Raw genomic sequence first — 21,571 nt, 5'->3', positions numbered from 1 at the left:
GAGGTATTAACCAAAATCAAAATTTCACTTTAATAGATAGCCGGAAAAAAACAGCACTGTAGTCCGTACTGATTAATTGGAATATTAAAATAAATATTGTCCAATGTTTGAAGTAATTAATTAACCATTAAGGAACTTTAATAAGTAATTGACTATTAGATGACTGACTAAATTGGCCGTACATAATTATTAAAAGTGTTTTCAATAACAATTATTTATAAATAAAAATATCATTTTGATCTGATTTTCATAAACCCAAATTACTTAACAAAATTATTTATACAAATAACTTTTACTTTAAGTAATATAGGTATAAAAAATCTACATTAAAATAATACTTTTATCAATAATGAACTGCCATTGAAAAAACACTTTCTGATTAACTCAATTAACTTTGCTGCACTGTTTTCTGATTTGGCCATGGGTGCCAGTAAGAGGACCAAAGTTTCCCATCTTGATCGCTGTATTAGCAAAATCTCTTCTGAAGCGTAAAGCGTTGGATGCATAAAATTCAACTATTGAATCTGTGGAACCACCATTGTAGAGCTCTTGATCAGAGTGTAAGAGACCCTTTTTCACCACCAAATTGTTGTAATAAGCATTATCAAATCGGTGAGGAGTAGAACGATCTAAAGGAGCTAAGTTATCATCACCACCTACGAAGGGACACTTTGCTTGCAATGATCTTGCATACGACGGATCGATATTGCTTTCGTTATAAATCCTTGTTCTGAAGAATAAGCATCTGACGAAGCCTACGGTGTGAACACCTGAACAAGAAGTTTCATTTGTGTATATATAATCGGTGGAAATAGTTAAGGGTGAATCAAAGTTGCATATCAATATCATTATACAATTGTGAACTAACAAAAGGAAGTTTTTACATTGAATAATATATCTGATTTTCTTCTTAATTCAAATTTTTATCTACAAAAAGTAAAAGAGCTTACGTGTCACTCTCTCAGCGTTTTCACTTTTTAAAAAAAAATCAAAAACTTCTGAAAATCTGAACTGTATAATCCATTGGTATAATATTTCACAAATCTGAAAATCTTTCTCTCTCTTCCGTGTCTTCTCCGCTTCTGCTGTCACCAATGCTTTCTCTCTCTTGCTCATTTTCTCTGCCACCGTCTTCTCTCTTCTTTCTCTATCTTTCTCATTCTCTCTGGCAGCGGCTTCTTTCTTCTTTCTCTATCTTCTCATTCTCTCTGACCGACCCAGCAAAAAAAACATTCTGGAGATGCTTTCTTTTTTTTTTCTTACATTTCATCTGTTCATCTTCTTATGTTGATCATTTTTGGTTTGTTTTCAGGCTTCAACTGTCGCTTATAAAGATATGCATCTCAGATTTCCCGTTGATCTATCCATTTTTGTTGTTGATGTTTAATTTTTTGTCTTTGTGAAGCTAACTGGTATTTTTCTTGATGTTTTTTGCAAAGATCTGATGGTTTCTTTTGTTCATCTTATTTTTCAGGTATATAAATGGTTGAAATCAAGAGTACAACCGCAGACATCTTTTTTAACCACCAAAAAACCGATCATGGAGCTGTTTTTTCTATTTTTCTTACATTTCATCGTTTCATCTTCTCTGTTCATCATGTTTGTTTTCTTTTCAGGCTTCAACTGAAGGTTAAACAGACATGCATCTGAGATTTCCCGTTCATCTGTCCATTTTTGTTGTGGATATCTTTTTTTTTGGGTTTGTCAACCTAACTGTTATTTTTCTTGAATTTTTTTACAAAGATCTAATGTTTTTTTTTGTTTATCTTATTTTTCAGGTAGAGAAATGGTTGAAATGAAGAGTACAACCACATACATCTTCTTTTTCCACCAAAAAACCCATTATGGAGATGTTTTTTCTATTTTTCTTTCATTTCATCTTTCATCTTCTCTGTTCATCATGTTTGTTTTCTTTTCAGGCTTCAACTGAAGGTTAAAAAGACATGCATCTGAGATTTCCCGTTCATCTGTCCATTTTTGTTGTGGATATCTTTTTTTTTTGTTTGTCAACCTAACTGGTATTTTTCTTCAATTTTTTTCCAAAGATCTAATGTTTTTTTTTCTTCATCTTATTTTTCAGTTACATAAATGGTTGAAATCAAGAGTACAACCTTCAACATCTGAGATTTCCCTTTCATCTGTCCATTTTTGTTGTTCATCTCTTAACTTTTTTGTTTCTTAACCTAACTGTTATTTTTCTTTATGTTTCTTTAAAATATTTATTGGTTCTTTGCTTGATCTTATTTTTCAGTGTTTAAATGCTTCAAATGAAGAGTACAAGCACAATCTTTTGTTTAAAATTGAAGTAAAAACTCGACTCTGGCCAGGTTATTTATATCTTTCTTACATTTCATCTGTTCATCTTCTTCTCTTCATCATCTTTCTTACAAGGTTGAAATGAAGAGTACAACCACATACATCTTTTTCTCCAGGTATCTCTCTGACCTTTCTGCAGATCATATTCTTCTGTTATTCTTCTCTCTATATTGCTTCATGTTAATTTTCAGTTTTTTTTTTTGAAATGAAGATTAAAACACAAACTTTTTTTTTAAAACACAAAATTACGTTTCTTATGTTCATCATTTTTGTGGAGAACGCCAGTCATAGATGTCAGCTTATTTCATGTTGTAATTTCTTATTATTTTTAATTTATTTCGACTTCTTCTTTTGATTTTTAAAAACTCTTTGTATTCTCTGTGTATTCAAAATAACAGTTCACAAAGTTTTAATTTGTAATTGTAATTTTTTATTTTTTTACATTTTTTTAATTATTTCAACCCTATTATCTTTGAAGTCGTCCTTTTTTTACACTTTGATATTCACAATTAATTGAATAAATTGTGATGCACGCTTCATTATGTTTCTTTATCTTCCACCTTCCACAACATTTCTTATGCTTTAAGCATCCGTCATTTCTTCTGCTTTTTATTTTTTCACCTTATTAAGTTAAATAATCCAACCCTATTATCTTTTAAGTCGTCCTTTTTTTTCACTTTTAAATTCACAAATAATTGAATAAATTCTGATGCACGCTTCACGTGTAAGTACGGACCCTACCAAAAGGAATGACTTTTCGATTTCTCTTTCTTTATATTTGCAACAGTAATGACCTTTCGTTTTCTCTTTCTATATATTGGCGTCTACATACTGACAAAACTTATTTCTTTTGTCTGACCCATTATCTTCTCTTCCAATTATTCTTCATACCCACTATTTACTGAAACAATGGAATCCGTGCGCACACAACAAGCCATACTTTCTGGCAAAATGCTTGGTGGTTTCGTCACTATGTTTTTGAAACACCAGGTTTTTTCTTTATTCATTCACATTCCTTTTTATTTTTGGTTTGTATTTCTTTATTCTAACCTTCCTTATTCTGAAGGATTTTGGGTACGTCGACCGTCTCTTCATAATTCGTAATTTGAAGGACCTTGGTTCACAGTGGACCATTGTTGATTACGACAGGAATGTTCATACTGTTACGTACAACATGAATATTCACACTCCAATGATCACCCAAGGCTGGAATGATTTAATATCTTTTTATGCACATGAGTCTGACAAATTGGTTGTCTTCAAATATTTTGGAGATTCGTCCTTCCAACTTCACGTCTCTAAACGTTTTTGCGACTCAACATTGAAAGCCAACTTCTTCAACCATCTTTCTCTTCGTCGTCCTCTACATACTTCAGACTTAAAGCATTTTGAAGTTCAACTATCAACATATTACTGTCGATCCAGCGACTTGGTTAGTTTTTTTTTTCTTTCATTATTTATTTTCATCCATTCTGAATAACTAAGATATTTTCTCCTTTTTTTTGCAGTATTTGAAAAAAGAAATAGCGACTTATTTTAAAAACAGTGGTCTTAGATCTATTGTTCTACACGGACCACGGGGACAAGTCGAATGTAAACTGATCATAAGACCTAATTGTGTTAAGATTGGAACTGGCTGGAAAAGTTTTTGTAATCTTCATCAACTTTCTGCAGATGATCATCGTCAGGTTTTTTTTGAAGTTGAAGGACACACAACAACCAACCATATCAAAGTGTTTTATCCATTAATCTGGTTTTAACTTATAACATGTTCTATAGTCTTTTTGTTAATCTTCTTATATATATATATATATATATATATATATATATATATATATATATATAAATATATATATGTATATAAGAAGATTTTTAGGTCAAGTATATTTTGTATGCACTTATAACATATATTAGTCTATGTGTTTGCTTTTATACATTTAGTCTGTATGATATTTTTTATTTTTTCTTATGTTTACGAGTTTTGTACACGACATTAATGACTAATATATTTTTATAAAATTAAACTATTACATTTAAATCATTACTTTAAACAGAATATTAATTAATGTTTTTTCAATTATAATTTTAATCATACACGTCATTAAAAGACATTAAATTTGAATCATTATATAGTATTAGATTTCCTGAGCAACATGTGAATATTTCTAATTTTAATTAGTATAAATCATTTAATTTAATATTTCAAATCAGGTTTCCCCGCATTAATTACTCCACTGCTCGAGGTAATGATGATTGAACTCCTCGATCATCTGCAACACTCTTTCATTATTTGAAATCATTCAGCCGATAAAATTAATGACCATTTCTTTTTCCAAGAGACGTTTAGAAATTTGAAACGTTTTTCTCATTATTTTTTCCACCTCTCACGAGAATGATGATTGCAGTGTCTGTTGCCGTGTCATACTTATCTCCATGTCCAGACTCTTCCACTGTCTGGTATATATTTGTTTCATTAATTTTTTTTGCAGGATGAAAGTAATTAACTTATCTTCTCTGCTTGACATTAACACCATTACACTGCGATAACAAGCCTTCCTCTTGCACTTCCAGAAGTTGTTATTCATTACAAAAAGGTATGACTGTTAAACCCTTTTATCAACTCTACTTCTCTTCATCTCCTATATCTTCTCACCATATTTCTTTCTCGCCATATTCTATGGATGTTTTTACAAACAGCATTTTTTATATTCGGTTTTCATCTTCATCTTCGTTTCCTTTTTACCAGCAGACGTGTCTCTAAGCAGTGGTCTTTATATTATTTTCGGTTCATCTTTCTTGCCATATTGTATGCATGTTTTTATAAGCAGCCTTTTTTATAATCGATTTTGATCTTCATCTTCCTTTCATGTTTTTATAATCGATTTTGATCTTCATGTTTTTATAAGCATGTTTCTCTGATTTTTTTAACCAGTCTTTTTGATATTATGTTGTGTTCATTATCTTTCTGTAATTTTTTTAAACAGACGTTCTTAGAAGCTGTTATTTTCATCATGTTCAACAATTTGTTCAACACTGTTACAGTCCGTTTAATTTATATTTGCCAAAACAAGCCTATTTTTCCAATTTTACAGATGACAACTAAGCAATGCATCCTTGGTGAACAATCCATACTTGGCTCAAAATGGAAGGGTGGATTCTTTACTATTTTCATGGAAGACCAGGTTTTTGCGAATTTGCTTACTATTTACCATCACTGTTCTCCGACATCCTTTACTAATTATGTTTTTATGTTGTTTTTCTTATGAAGGATTTTGCGTTCGTCAATCGTTTGTTTGTCATTCAATTAGGCATTGAACTGGGACCACGTTGGACTATTTGTGATAAAAAAGGCCATGCTCACCATGTTACCTTCAACATGAATACCTATGGTCCGCGAATTACTGATGGCTGGGTTGATATAAGAAACTTTTATCAAATTCAACCACCGAAACTATGTTATTTAAGGCATCTCGGGAATTCTGTTTTTGAAATACACTTATACGATCATTGTTCAGAATCAACTGTCCATAAATTCCTAAGTCATGTTAGAACAAATGCTCCTCTCATAAGGACCAAGTTAATTCATTTTGAGTTCCGGCTTTCTAAGTACAACTGCAAAGCAAGCTTTCTGGTGATTTTGTTTATCTTCTTTGTCCATCATTTATTTTCTTTAACCTTGACACCTACAAAAGTAATTTGTGTCCATCATTTTTTTTTTCCAGGGCTTAAATTCAGACTTACGACAATATTTTGCTAACACTCAGTTCTCACACATTGTTCTTTACGGTCCAAAGGCACGAGTTGAATGCAAGTTGTTGATTAGACCTAGATCAGTCAAGATAGGAAGTGGATGGAAACGTTTTCGTGAAGTGCATGGACTCGAGGAAAGAGATTTAATTCTTTTTGAGGTTGACGGTCAACAAGCAAGCAATGATGTCAATGTTCTTCTTAATATAAATGATTATTATCATCCGCTATGAACAATCTATAAACAATATTTCTTAACAGATTTATAATCTGTATGTTTTGTATGAAGTTTAGTTGTTTATTATTATATTAGATATATGTATATGTTTTACTCTGTTTATTTTGAACTTCTGCAAAGTTATTTACTCATACCTGCTCCATATCTTCTTCCATATACGTAAATCTGTGGCATTTAATTACTGTCAGACACAAATCATATCATGTCTCTGCTTTTTATTTTTTTTTTATCTATATTTAAATATATAGCTCTCCAGAAAACTTTTCATACACATCCCTTATAATACTTTTTTAATCTTTCATTTCAATGTCTATTGATATGACATATTGCACTGCTTTTCTTTATCTTTCACCTTCCACGACATTTCTTCTGGTGTAAGCATCCGTCATTTCATAAAATATTGAATTGTACTATTGATGTATATTTCTTTTTATTTTTTCACTTTATTAACTTAAATAATCCAAACGAGTGCCTTCTCCTACAAGTTTCAAACACAGTTCCTTCTCTTAGAAGATTGTTTCGCTTCTGCACCATACTTTTATTTGTCTTTTTGTACAGATCCAACACAGTTGCTTCATCCAGAAGACGTTTCACATACATTAACGTATTCTTACAAGCCATTAACGTTTGCAGTCATCACAGGTATGTACTTCATTTGTTTTATGTACAAATATAGTAGTGTTGCTTTACAGACGAAATGATATGACATTTGCAGTTCTGAAATTTCGTCTAAGACATTATCGTTTCCTATCACTTTTCTCTACATTTCCTCTTTCGTGAATGCATAAGAAACCAGGATGTATGCATGTATATGCAGTTTTTTTCTTAATTGTTTTTTGCTTATTCCATCACGCCAACCCCTTCTTTATTCACTTTCAAGTAATGTGCTTCATGCTTTATTTTGATCAGAATGCTTTTCTCTGAATTTTCCTTTACTATGAAACCTTTCAATAAATGAATATCAATAGTTGATTCCTTCTGACATCAATAGATGTTATTTGCCGGGTTAACCAATATATATTCCCATGACTTCTGTCAAGACGTTCGTACAACATGTTTGAATTGTCCTTATTTGAATATATTCTACTTTTTGCTTTCTTTTACCATTTCAAAAATTTCCTTATCCACGTCTTCATTAATCGTTTAACTTCTTTTACTCTCCTTTGACTAATAAAAAATAAAATGTGATGAGTAATTTATGATTTCAACCTTTTTTTGGTATTTCTTTACTTTAGTGGTTTGCATAACAATTTTGTCTTATTAGTTCCTTATTTATGTATGTAAGTATAAATATGTCTCCAATCTAATCCGGTCTTTTTTACTTCTCACATTTGAATATTGTTCTTCTGAGTTCAACATGTCTCTCTGTGAAGTTCCTAACCAAAGCCAGAGCATAAGCGAAGTAAGCCCCCAGAAGGAAAATTGGAATATTATCGCTAGGGTCATTCGTTCATGGTTTGTTCCTGATTTCACTAAACAGAGGTGTCCTTTTTCCATGGAGTTCGTTATTCAAGACAAAGAGGTTATTATTATTGTTATTCTTTAAATTCTTCCATTACACCTACTTTCATTTACAAATTTGTATGTATTAAATAGTGGTATGCTAAACAAATTTATACTAAAATTTATAACTGTTCATTTTATGTGTTTCAGGGTTCTAAAATACATGCTTCAATTAGACGTACTCTAATTTACAAATTTCAAAATGACATTTCTGAAGGCCATGTTTATGCTATACAAAACTTCAGTGTTGCTCCGAATTCTGGAATATACAGAACAACACACCACCCTTATAAGATAAATTTCCAGTTTGGTACAAAAGTTTCTTTGGTTAATGTTAATTTGGTTCCTGATATTAAACCACAATACACACCTTTGTCTTTATTGACAACCTCTGCATTTGATACTGATTATTTGGTTGGTAAGTCAATATTTTTAGTTCCGTAAGTATTAATTTATTTCTTAATAAACATTTTTTTTAAAGTATCTGATTTAGCACATATACAATGCATTTTAGATATTTTGGGATTACTGGTCGGAGTGGGGACTGAAAGAGAATTGCAAGTTGATGGAAAGACAACAAAATTAAATGTCATAGCAATAGAAGCCGATGGGTATTGTATATCTATACTATATTAAATTCCTTTTTATATTTCTTTCCAAATAACTACCTCACATTATATTGCACTTAAATTTTTAGGTTTCGAATAGAGTGTACTTTGTTTGGTATTTATGTGGATGAAATGAATGTATTTCTTTCGAGTGGAGAAGTACAAAATACTGCTGTAAGCATAGAATTTGCGAAAGTCAAAACTTTTCAAGGTAAAATTTTCTTATTACTTTTACAAAGTAGTTTGTACTAATTATTACATGTTACTCTCACATACAATATATTTTTAAATATAGATAAGGTTCAAGTTCAAAATTGTAAGTTCTGCACCCGTATTAAGTACAATGTTAACTTCAAGGAAGCATCTGAACTTAAATCAAGGTAATTTCTATTCGAAATTTATATTTAAAAGTATAGTGTATCTGATATTTCAGATATGACATACACTATATTTTCTTTACTTTGTAATGCAAATTATCCTTGATTGCGTGAACTTCATATTTCAGATATACATACATTCAATAATATATTTAATTTTTATGAGTATAACAAAATTTCCTTTTGCACAGAATGATTGAGAACAATGAATCTCCCTCTCAAGGATTAACGCAACTTTCTCAGACTTCAAAAAATACTGTCGAAGAGGACTTTTTAACACTTACACCTAGAACCAACATTCAAGGTCTAAAAGATTGTAAAGAGGTTAGAAAATATTTTGGTATCATTGTAAAATTTTTCCTATTGACAGTAATACATTCATTAATGTTTTTTATATTGAAAGGTCACCACTTTCATATTGTTTGGAACAATTAAGCATATCTTGGTTGACGATGACTGGTGGTATACTGCTTGTGTGTGCAACAAAGCTGTTTATCCAGATTCAAAGATGTTCTTTTGTGAAAAGTGTAACAAGCATGTTATAAAAGTCTTTCCAAGGTTAACGAATTGTTTTTTAATATTAATGTCAATTTTAAACAACATGGTAAAATTAATTTATGAAGTTGATGAAATTTATTTAACAATTTTCAGATATAGGATTAAGATCCGAGTTATGGACTCTTCCGATTCAACCACATTTGTCCTCTTTGATAGGGATGCAACTACCCTTTTCAAAAAAACTTGTGCTGATATGTTAGACGCTCATGATAAGGTATACTCTTCAATATTTCCACTTATATATTTAATTACACAATGTATAATTATTTTTTTTTTGTAGATGAATTCTTCTGGAAATTTGCCTAAGCAATTTGATGAGTTAGTTGATAGAAGTCTGCTTTTTAAAGTGGAAAGTAGGAACGATCAGAATTTCAAACTTGAACAGTCTTTCAGAGTGAAGAAAATATGTGTTGATGATGATATCATTGACAAATTCAATGATTCTTCGTTGAAATCTGTGGTAAGATGTAATTTAAGATAATATTTTTTACATTATAATCTCTTTATAATGCAGTAATGTTTTTCTTTTCTATCATCTCATTATTTCTACCTATTTGAAGGATGTTTATGCTGGGAATGGTGAGTTTAGCAGGGAAAAATTGCGTATAGTGAATGAGTCCACCGTTAATATTTCAGAGGTATACAACTTATATTCATGTTTTTAAAATCAATGATTTCTTTCATAATTTTAATCATGTTTTCCTTTTCTTCTGTCCATTTTGTTTTAATAAATTTTCTTTTAATACTGTAGGATTTATTAGTCCGATTTACCAAAGAAACAATTGAGTCTGGATCCCAATCACCTGAACTAATCCAAGATAATCCAACCAACGATGATGCTAGCAGTTCACATAAGAGAGAATCTGGAAAGAAAGCTGCATCACTTGAATCCATCGAAGAAGACAATGTTCCATTGAAGCTTTTAAAAAGAAATATTAAGAAGGAAAAATCAGCGATTTGAGATCCACTTTTAGTTATTCTATTTCAAGACTATTATTTTTATGACTTTCATTTTGGGGATGTAATATGTCTACGTTATTTGTTGTCTTTAAATTCCTCTGAACATCAACTTCTATGTTAAATTTTATCTTTAATTGCATCTGAACCTCAACTTCTATGTTCAAATTCATGATAACAATATTATGCTCTTTTGAGTTTATTTATTTAGATTTGAAATAATTTTTTATGCTGGTGCAGAAGATATTGTTGACATTTTTCAATTTTTGTCAACAAAGATTACTTCCAGCTACATCAAAACTTGCTGAAATTGATTTCATTTTGTAGCATCATGTAATGGAAGTCGTAAATAACCTCTTTTTGGTGTAAAAGAATTCTTCTTTAAACTTGTGCTACTCATAAATAACATATATATATTTTTTCTCATAACATTATTTCTAAATGTCTATTTTTCATAATATTTACTTTTCATAAATAATATAAATATGGCAAAGGAATTATCTGTTGACAGATTTTAAGTTTTGACAACAGAATTGGATGCCATATACATTTTCTATTGAATACTTTTTTTGGCTCATCTTCTGTTAATAACTTTTAAACCTTCTACGATATATTTGACATTTTTTTATACAACAAGTACGAATGAAATATTAAATTTATACGTATAATATTATACATTACAGAATTTTATTTTTGGAATTTTGTTATTGGTTTATATTACATATATTATATTATTATATTTGTAGCGTAATAGAATAGAATAATATAATACATTTTTAGTAACGTTATATATTTTTAATGTTTTATTTTGTTATTATCTTCTTCCAGTTTTCCAATGCAGTAATAATTACGTTACTGTTGAAGAATCTATTTAGAATCGTCCCGTCTTTTCATCTGTCATTGGTCTTCTATAAATAAATATTGATCTACATTCTACCATGAACATTAGACGGCAAGATCAGTTCAAGGATATTATACATTCTTCAAACTTTTTCTGTACTATCTCTCTCAAAGTCCAACCAAATGGAAAACAACTTCAATGAAGATGATGTTATTTATAGAATGAGTAGGTACCAGTTCTCTATTATTCACCTTCAGGACGAGGTAAGTTCATTGTCAAACTTTTCAGACATATTTTCTTTTACAAGATTTCTTCTACTCTTTCTATTGCATAGAAGGATTTCTTCTTCTCTTTTACAATATCCTGTTTTTAACGTTAACTAATCCAATTTTTTGTTAAAAAAATTCTGTCTTTCGAGGTTGTTGGTTTTGTTGATCGTGCATTCGCCATTCTTTATGATGACGATCTTCAGCGTGAATGGACTTTAAGAGATGATGAAGGCAATAGACATGTGGTTGCTTATAACAAGAATTTACAAAAACCAATGCTAATTGGAGGATGGTCTGAATTAAGGCACATATATGATCTTCACGATTTTCACACTATTTATTTTGGATATGTTGGTGATTCTTGCTTCCACATCACTATTTTTCCCAGTAAATGCAAACCTTTGTCTATTGCACGATTTCTTAAAAGAATTCAGGCAGATCAACCCCTTTTCAATGGACCGAAGTTGCATTTCAAAATATTTCTGAATCCAAATCAATGCAATGCTAGCCATCTGGTGAGATAAATTTCATATTTTTTACTAAATGGATGTTTGTATCGTATTTTGATTTATATTTCGAAATTATTTTTAAAATTTAATCCATATACTAATTTCATTAATACTTTATGTCTTCTTTAGGATTTGCCAGCTAATTTTGGCAATTATCTTCGTCAAGGAAGTTTTAAATACATTTATCTTTATGGACCGCGTAAAACAGTGAAGTGCAAACTACTGTTGAGAAATCATCCTAAGAAGTCTAGCAAAATTGGAAGTGGATGGAAGGAATTTTGTACTGCTCATGGATTTCATCAAACTATTGACTTGGTGTTTGAGGTGGACCACATGAAAAGCAATCAGAATGTCAAAGTGCTAACATATTGTAATTTTTAATTTACAGTTACAATAAATAGTTATATTTTAATTTCTGCCACTTATGTAGTTTTCAACCTACAAGTTCTTTTATTTTCAGCAATGCATATGTATAGTTCTACCTTCTTATCAATGAAATCTTTTTGAAGTTTCTCTGTTATGGTATCATATTCAGAAATAAAATTTTATTGTGCTATAATTAAAATGAGATATATATGATGAAATTGAAACATATATAGTGGGAGGAATAATGAAAAGTTATCATTTTTATAATCATATGTATGGATGTATGTTGCTTTAGTATGTGCGTACACTGACTGTATGTTATCATTTTTATACATAATGATGTTAAGATTGTACATAATTCCTTTGAAAAAGTTCTCTTTGTTTTACTATATATAGTACTGACTCAAAAAAACGTCTGATTGTACCTACATAAAAAGGAAATGTTTTCTTAGTTGCAAGAACAAATCAACTCTGAAATAAGTGCTATATATATGAATGTTTCTGATATAGTAACACTCAGTACTGCATGCTCTTTCTGTTTTTTATGTTTGTCTTCTATTTTTATCTTTTTCTCTTCTCAAAAAACACATTCGTACTATAATTATATATATTTGTGTTTCCAAAATTGTGATTAGAGGTACAAGCTACAACAAAAAGTTTAACAAAAACATTCACCAATATAGGAATAAAACAGTAAACACTTTTTCATCCATTGAGTCAACTTACCTTTATTTTTGCTTCTTCCATTGTAACCTTTGAAACTATTCCATAACATTTCTGTACTGTAATGGAGCATAACGATTGTAAAAATGCAAGGCTGAGAAGGAAACTGCTGCTACAACAGAGGTTCAATGCAAAAAATCCTCAACATTCATGTAAGTCATTAACATCTTACTTAATCCATTTAAGTTTTCTAATTCTTCATCAATAATTTATTTTGAAATGATGCATTTGTATGTTTCTATTTTTTTTTTTGTTGCAGATGAGAAAGAAGAGAATGCAAGAAAGAAAACTAGATTTGCAAACCATACGTCTCAACTCACAGATAAACCAACTGTATCACAAACATCATTTCACCAAAATATAGAAAGGAATCCATTACAACAGTTGGATATTAGTAAGTTTTTTTCTTTCTAATCTATATCTTTAAAGAATGTTTTTAACTTAATCAATGAAGTAAGTTTGTTTCGCTTCTGCACCATACTTTTTTTTTAATTTCTTTAATAACAATGCTTCTACAATAATCCTTTTCCAGATGTTGACAACAACAACAACAACCTTCACAATATGAATTCATTATTTCACAGTCAAATTGGTCAGTTGTCAAGTTCTTCCAATGCTTAACAGTAACATTATTTATGAAGAATATTAAATCCGTACCACTTTAAACTAACCTTCGTTTCAATGCAGAAACTGTGAACAAATTCTCAAGTTATTCAAGTACTTTAGTTGAACAACAAATCACTTCACAATCTGCAACTTCTACTTTAACTTACCATAGTCCTTTCGGTATATTTGTACATTATTCTTAATTTGATATATACATGTTGAAATGACAATTTTAGATTTTATATCAATGTTTTTGAATGACTCCAGCTTTTAACAATAACAGTCAGAGAAATTATGGACAAAATAAGAACAATTCCAGTGCAGGTAATTACATTTGGATTCATACTAACGATGCCAATGCAGGTAGGACAATTATTTTTGGTTGTTTTTCATAGGTTGGAGATCAGATGTTGTAACTGGGTCGCATTCTGTTTCTAAGAATAAAGTTGTGAAATATCCTTTTCAAGTCATACAATCACTTCAAAACAGATTCAATCTTGATGATGAAACAACAAGACAACATAATAATTCAGACACAAACGATGATTCAGCAACAATAACAGATGATGGTAATTCTGATATTAAACTTATTGATTTTAATATAAATTCCTTTTAAATCAATAATTAGTTTTCATCTTACTAATATTGAAGAACATCATACAAGTACTACAACTACAAACGAATTGTATTGCAAAGGAGAGTTACAAGGTACATAATGTCCAACACAATTGTATATAACTGCAGATTAAAATATTCGCAGCTTAATTCTAATGTTTGATATTGATTTTCAGAATTGCTCAATATTGGAGAACCTTGCTTGGAATGCCAATACTGTAAAGCTCAACTTTGGTATGAAGAAAGAGCAGAAAAATGTAACACATCTAAGGGAGTTGAATTCTCATTGTGTTGTCAAAAGGGAAAAGTACAAATTCCACTATTAAAAAGACCACCTAATCTTCTTGAAGGTTTGTTAAATGGTGAAGATCAGAGAAGCAAATCATTTTTACAAAACATAAGAGTATACAATAGCATGTTTGCATTTACTTCAATTGGTGGTAAGATTGATAATTCAATGAACAATGGTTCTGCTCCTCCACAATTTATTCTGAATGGACAGAACTATCACCGTATTGGCAGTTTATTGCCAGAGCATGGATCAAAGCCAAAGTTTGCACAGCTATACATATATGATACCGAAAATGAAATGACTAACAGAGTCAACCATTTCAGGTCAGTCAATATATTAAATAATTTAATTATATGAAATATTTAAATATATGTGTTGACATGCTTTCTCTTTATTATTTTTTAGGACAAACACAAAGGAATCTGTTATAGATGAATCATTGGTTGCTGATTTGATTCAAATGATTGACAATCACAATGTTCTTGCGAAAACTTTTAGAAGAGTAAGAGATTTGTCACTGGAACATATGGAATCAGATTTCACGCTAAGACTATTTAGAGGCAGAAACAAAGACCCCAGAGTCTACAATACACCTTCATGTGATGAAATAGCTGCACTTATAGTTGGTGATTTTGGCAATATGGATGTAGGCAGAGATATAGTGGTAAAAAAATGTTCTGGTGAATTAACCAGACTGCACGAAACTCACACCGCTTTCATTCCACTGCAATATCCTCTCATGTTTCCATATGGAGAAGATGGTTATCAAGAGGATATACCAATAAGAGAATGTCATTCAAAAACAAAATCCAGGGTAAGAGTTAGAATTTCTTTGCGAGAATTTATTGCGTTTAGAATACAACAAAGAGCTGTAGAAGCAGGAAATATTGTGAATGCATGCAGATTGTTCCAACAGTTTCTGGTGGATTGCTATACAATGGTTGAAGCGCAAAGGTTGTCATTCATCAGAGCGAATCAGAAGTTAATTCGCTGTGATATTCTTAATGGATTACAAGAAGCTGTTAATAGAGGAGAGACAGATCCTTCTTTAATTGGAAGACGTATTGTCTTGCCTGCTTCTTTCACTGGTGGTACCAGATACATGTTCAACAATTGTCAAGATGCTATGGCAATTTGTAAAAAATTTGGATATCCTGATTTGTTCATTACTATAACATGCAATGTCAATTGGAGTGAAATAAAAGAATTTGTCTTAGCAAAAGGGTTATCAGCTTCGGATAGACCTGATATTGTATGTAGAGTGTTCAAAATGAAGCTGGATGAAATGATGACAGATTTTAAGAAAAAAGACTTCTTTGGAAAAAGCACTGCAGGTATGTTATATATGAAGTTATATACATTATATAATTTTCTGTTAAATTTAATTCTAACAACTATATTTACTTTTTATTTATATATGCAGGAATGTACACAGTAGAATTCCAAAAAAGAGGTCTACCTCATGCGCATATACTTTTATGGTTGGATGGAGAAAGCAAGTTGAAGAATTCAACTGATATTGATAAAGTAATATCAGCTGAATTGCCAAATTCTGATCTGTACCCCAAATTGGAAAAAGTTGTCTCAAGTTACATGATTCATGGACCATGCGGACCTGCAAGACGTAATTCACCTTGCATGAAGGAAGGAAGATGTTCTAAATTTTATCCAAAAAAATTCAGATCTTCGACTTCAATTGACGAAGACGGATATCCATGCTATAGAAGACTTGATAATGGTAGATTTGTTGAGAAGAATGGAATTAAGCTGGACAATAGAAGTGTTGTTCCCTACAATCCACAACTTCTAATGAGGTATCAAGCACACGTCAATACAGAGTATTGCAACAAGACCAATTCAATCAAATATTTGTTCAAATATGTGAACAAAGGTCCGGACAGAGCTACTATTAAAATTAGCAAGAACTCTGCACAGTCTGAAAAATCAACCATTATTGATGAGATCAAAAGGTATTACGACTGTAGGTATCTATCACCATGTGAAGCTGCTTGGAGAATATTTGCTTTTGACATCCATCACAGATGGCCTCCTGTTCAGAGATTGACCTTTCATCTTCCTGGCCAACAATCAGCTTTGTTTAAAGATGATGATGATATTAATGTGGTCTTCAACAGATACGAAAATGCTAACACCATGTTTCTAGCTTGGTTTGAAGCTAACAAAGTCTATGAGGAAGGAAAACAATTGACTTATTCAGAATTTCCAAGTAAATTTGTCTGGTTTGCCAAAGAAAAAGAATGGAAACCAAGGAAGAAAGGCTACAACATTGGTAGACTTACTTATATTCCTCCTGGGTCTGGAGAACTTTATTATTTGAGGATATTACTGACCATTCAAAAAGGTTGTATTGATTATGAAAGCATTAAGACAATTGATGGAAAGTATTATGAAACATACCAAGAAGCTTGCTATGTTTTGGGATTGTTGGCTGATGACAAAGAATATATTGATGCAATCAAAGAAGCAAGTGAATTTGCTTGTGGGTATCAACTTAGAAGATTATTTGTTACTTTGTTGTCCATGAATACAATTTCTAAACCAGATATAGTTTGGAATTGTACTTGGAGTATCTTATGTGATGGAATTTTGTACCAAAAAAGGAAGGAGATGAACTTACCAGGTACTTCATATTTTTTCTTTTAATTTCGTATACATATATATTTTAATTGTTTTATTTACTTATTGCATGTCTTCTCAAACTATAATCAATATTAATTTACAGATTCATAATCTGTATTTATTGTTCTTTACTTATTTAAGATCTTCTCAAGTTTAGTTGTTTATTATTATATTATATATATGTATATGATTATTATATATCTGTATTTGCAGGTCTTCAAATTGAGACTGCTGAATTACAAAAACTATGTCTTCTGGAAATAGAGGAAATGCTACTGTCAAATGGTAGAAGTTTGAAAGATTATCCTTCATTACCTCAACTTGATCTTTCAGATGTACATACATTCAATAATAGATTTATTGTTGATGAGTTGCAATATAATAAACAAGACATGGCGAGAGAACATGACAGTTTGTTTAAGGCACTCAATGATGAACAAATTGATGTATATCAGCATATCATGACAGCAGTTCTTTCAAAGAAGGGAGGATTCTTTTTCTTATATGGCTATGGTGGTACAGGTAAGACTTTTATGTGGAAGACATTGTCGGCTGGTCTAAGAAGCAAAGGCATGATTGTTTTGAACGTAGCATCAAGTGGAATTGCTTCTTTATTACTTCCTGGTGGAAAAACAGCACACTCTACCTTTTGCATCCCACTGTTAATTAATGAAGAATCAACTTGCAACATAGCACAAGGTAGTCTTAGGGCAAAACTTCTTATGGCTACCAGTTTGATTATCTGGGATGAAGCACCAATGATGAATAGAATGTGTTTTGAGGCATTTGATAGAACACTAAGAGATATTATGCGAAATGTTGATGATGCCAATAAAGACAAACCATTTGGTGGCAAAGCAGTTGTGTTAGGAGGTGACTTTAGACAAATTCTACCAGTTATCAAAAAAGGATCTAAGTTTGATATCATAAAATCATCAATCAACTATTCAGTGTTATGGAATTGTTGTAAAGTGCTAAAGTTATCCAAGAACATGAGATTAAGTACTACATCAAATACTGAAACAGCCAATGATATTCAAGAATTTGCTGATTGGATTTTGAAGATTGGAGACGCAAGAATGGATCTAAATGAAAATGGTGAGTGCATTGTTGAAATTCCCGAACAGATCCTAATTACAAACACAGATTTACCTTTATTGTCATTGGTTGAATTTGTCTATCCTGAATTTGTGGTTAACATGTTGAATCCTAATTATTTTGATGATGGAGCAATTTTGTGCCCAACAAATGATTCTGTAGAGCAAGTAAATGATTTCATGTTGTCCTTAATTGGTGGTGATGAGGTGACTTATTTAAGTTCAGATACACCTTGCCAATCTGATGAACAAGATGAAGTGCAATCTGAATGGTTTACATCTGAATTTTTAAATGATATCAAATGTTCAGGGATACCAAATCATAAACTGAAGTTGAAAACAGGTGTTCCAATTATGCTCTTGAGAAACATTGATCAAGCAAAAGGTTTATGCAATGGCACAAGATTGCAAGTCAAACATTTAGGCAAGAATGTAATATGTGCAACTGTAATTACTGGAAAAAACATTGGTGACAGCATTTTTATACCAAGAATGGATTTAGTGCCATCGGATTCAGGGTTGCCTTTCAAATTTCAAAGAAGACAATTTCCGATATCTTTATGCTTTGCAATGACGATTAACAAAAGTCAAGGACAAACGCTTTCCAGAGTTGGCCTTTATCTTCCACAACCTGTATTCACACATGGCCAACTATATGTTGCTATTTCTAGAGTCAAAACCAAAAGAGGATTGAAAATACTTATATTGGATGAAGATGGAAAGGTAACAAACACAACTAAAAACGTTGTGTACAAAGAAATTTTTGAAACTCTTTGAAAAGAAATCAATTATAGGTATGTCATTTAGAATTTTATTTTTCATTTCAAAACTGTTATAAATATATATCAATTGATTTATGTATTTTCTGCCATGTAGGAAAATCATTGTACTGAAAAAGTTGAACAAAGAAGTCATTGTGTACAAAAGGAAGTTATGAACTTCAATACCAAAGGATACATTCTAGGTATGTAATTTTTTCTTTTTTAATTCTTATGTTAACAAAGTAGTGTATTAGTCATATTTTTGTTGTGGGTGCTTGACGACAATATTCAATGAAATCAAATCTTAACTTGACATACAACTTTAATTACATTCTAAATTGATCTATTCCATTGATAAATGTCAACATCTTTTTAAAACATTAGATTATCATCATATAGATTATTAAATATCCAAAAAACCATTGCTATGACCAAAATTATTACATATAAAAAATACCCGTGCGTTGCACGGGTAGAAGGACTAGTTAGATATAATAGACAAAGACTCATGATTCTCTTGTCTTAAGATTTTGGGTTAAAAATAATATCAAAAATATTTATGTGTGTAAGAATATAATATTATATATAAAACCATAATCACTCGATAACTATAACCCATATAAAAGAAATCTTAATTATGGTATCAAAACAGATAGTTCGAGATTAAAATAACAACGTAACTATAATAAAAAAATCACTAATGATTCGAATGACTGATACCATATCCATATCATATGAAGAAAAACCAATAACCATATCATACGAAGAAAAGTTTAGGGACTCAACGAGAGATTGTTGACTCATGAAAAGAGATTGTTGACTCATGAAAGATAACCCAACAATAATCAGATGCATAACCCTAAAGTATTGCGAAAAAAACAGCATTGCTAATGCATTATGGCAAGTAATTAACCTGTGAAAGCAACCATTTCTTTGGCTGTGAAATTCTTTTTGGCGAATGTAGCAAGAAGCTGAGAAAGATTCATAAAGGGAGAAGGTAAATCTGTAGAAACAGCACTTATATTAGCAGTTGTCGAGTCTCTTCTGCCCAATCCAACGTTCCAACTTGGTCCACCTTGCTGGGAATCATCATATGTCTCATTCATCAACAATCATGCACATCACTTATATACAGAAAGTCTTAAATTTTTACATTTTATCCAAAATCTAATTTGTAAAATAGGTATATATAATAATCTAACTAGCTTCGTTTTTTTTTTTTTGAATGAATTGAATACTTACAGCAACAATAGAATCTCTTGCAGCAACAGCTACTATGTCAGCGCAAGAAACAACACCAGGACACAGTTTTTCGAGTCTACCCTTTATCCTCTCTATGATATCCGTGCCGTTTGTAGAACCAGCATCGGGAACGCCACTTTGTTCGCCGGTGAAATTCTGCGTGTCTTTCAACAGAATCGATGCATCACATCCCTATACAACATTTCACCCAGCAAAAGCAGAAAAATAAAAATCAAAGATGAAGTTTAGTATCTGGGTGAGTATGATATTGTATGTTACTTTAACTTGTAAGTTATACAGTTTAGTTTTGTATATATCTAGAAGGATATTGTATGCAGAATGCATATTTGTATGCACTGTTCTCGAAAGTAATGCATAAAAGTTGAGGAAAATGAAGACTTGCTTGAAGAAAGCAATCAATGAAATGAAGACTGAATAAGGGTAAACCCATGGTAGGATCCTTCCTCAAAGCAGTGGTTACTTCTTCCTTAATAGTTTGAAGTGCGAGGGGGCATTGTAAATTATAGAAGTCTGGGCGTAACTTGTTAGCAGAATCAGCTGAAGCTATCCCAATAAGGCATAAAAACAAACAATTAATGCAGAGTTTAATTGCAGCCATGGTTATAGGAAATTCTTTAGCTACTGTAGACAAGAGAGTTCGTGAACACACAAGTTCATGATTGACAGAAAAATATATGGCACCTTTATATAAAGACATATGATGCTTATTTTGGATATTGTTTACCTCGGATATTGTTTGATAGTTTTTAAATTTTTAAAATAAATTTAAATATTTTTCCTTTTGTTTCATAAAACTATTTTAAATGTAAAATGGAAACTTTTCAACGATAATTAATTTTAAGGCTTAATACTTAATTTGATCATTTAATTTTATTCACATTTTCAAAAAGACCCCTAATCTTTTATTTTTTCAATTTAGTACTTCAAATTTTTTAAAAATATTCAATTTGATCATTTTCGTTATATTAACATTAATGTCGTGTTCGTATATGTTATGTTATTTCACATAACTATGTTTGTTTTCAATTTAGTCCCCTTATTTATAATTTTGATTCAATTAGTTTTTCTTTTTTTAAATGAAGCAATTTGGTCCTTCAATTTTTTTAAAGTGTTCAATTTGATCATTTTCGTTATACTGACATCAACGTCGTGTTCGTACATTATCATATTATTGTCACATAACACTTAGGGATGACAATTTGGGGCGGGCTGGCCGCAGGCTCGCACAAAAAATTGCGGGGCGAGTTGGGATGTTGAACCTGTTGGCCCGTAATGGCCCATCCCT

General features: G+C 30.9%; 1 protein-coding gene and 1 long non-coding RNA gene across 2 annotated transcripts; one reads left to right on the top strand and one right to left on the bottom strand.

Moving 5' to 3' along the window:
• Nucleotides 1-289: 289 nt before the first annotated feature.
• On the bottom strand, nt 290-20,950 carry LOC114165487 (cationic peroxidase 1-like). Its single transcript, XM_028050099.2, has 4 exons — nt 20,669-20,950; nt 20,266-20,457; nt 19,937-20,102; nt 290-770 (listed from the first exon to the last, which is right to left on the bottom strand). Exons 1-4 carry the CDS (start codon nt 20,882-20,884, stop codon nt 385-387), a joined length of 960 nt encoding a protein of 319 aa, XP_027905900.2. The 5' UTR covers nt 20,885-20,950; the 3' UTR covers nt 290-384.
• On the top strand, nt 3,409-4,083 carry LOC146883205 (uncharacterized). The gene is made up of 2 exons (XR_014985369.1): nt 3,409-3,748; nt 3,825-4,083. It is a non-coding gene; the product is annotated as an uncharacterized LOC146883205 (long non-coding RNA).
• Nucleotides 20,951-21,571: the final 621 nt, after the last annotated feature.

This window comes from Vigna unguiculata, chromosome 10, assembly GCF_037176805.1.
Source record: "Vigna unguiculata cultivar grain cowpea cultivar isolate G323 ecotype 2 chromosome 10, ASM3717680v1, whole genome shotgun sequence".
In the NCBI taxonomy this organism is placed as follows: Eukaryota; Viridiplantae; Streptophyta; class Magnoliopsida; order Fabales; family Fabaceae; genus Vigna; species Vigna unguiculata.
The sequence above is the reverse complement of the archived record's forward strand: the minus strand, read 5'-3'. Positions and strand labels throughout refer to the sequence as shown.

Bases quoted from the DNA above. Each gene is read 5' to 3' on its own strand.
- LOC114165487 (XM_028050099.2), bottom strand. From the start codon at position 20,884: ATGGCTGCAATTAAACTCTGCATTAATTGTTTGTTTTTATGCCTTATT. The intron at 20,458-20,668 runs GCAAGTCTTCAT...AATGTTGTATAG, and splicing joins TCATTGATTGCTTTCTTCAA to GGATGTGATGCATCGATTCT. The intron at 20,103-20,265 runs GTAAGTATTCAA...GATGATTCCCAG, and splicing joins CAAGAGATTCTATTGTTGCT to CAAGGTGGACCAAGTTGGAA.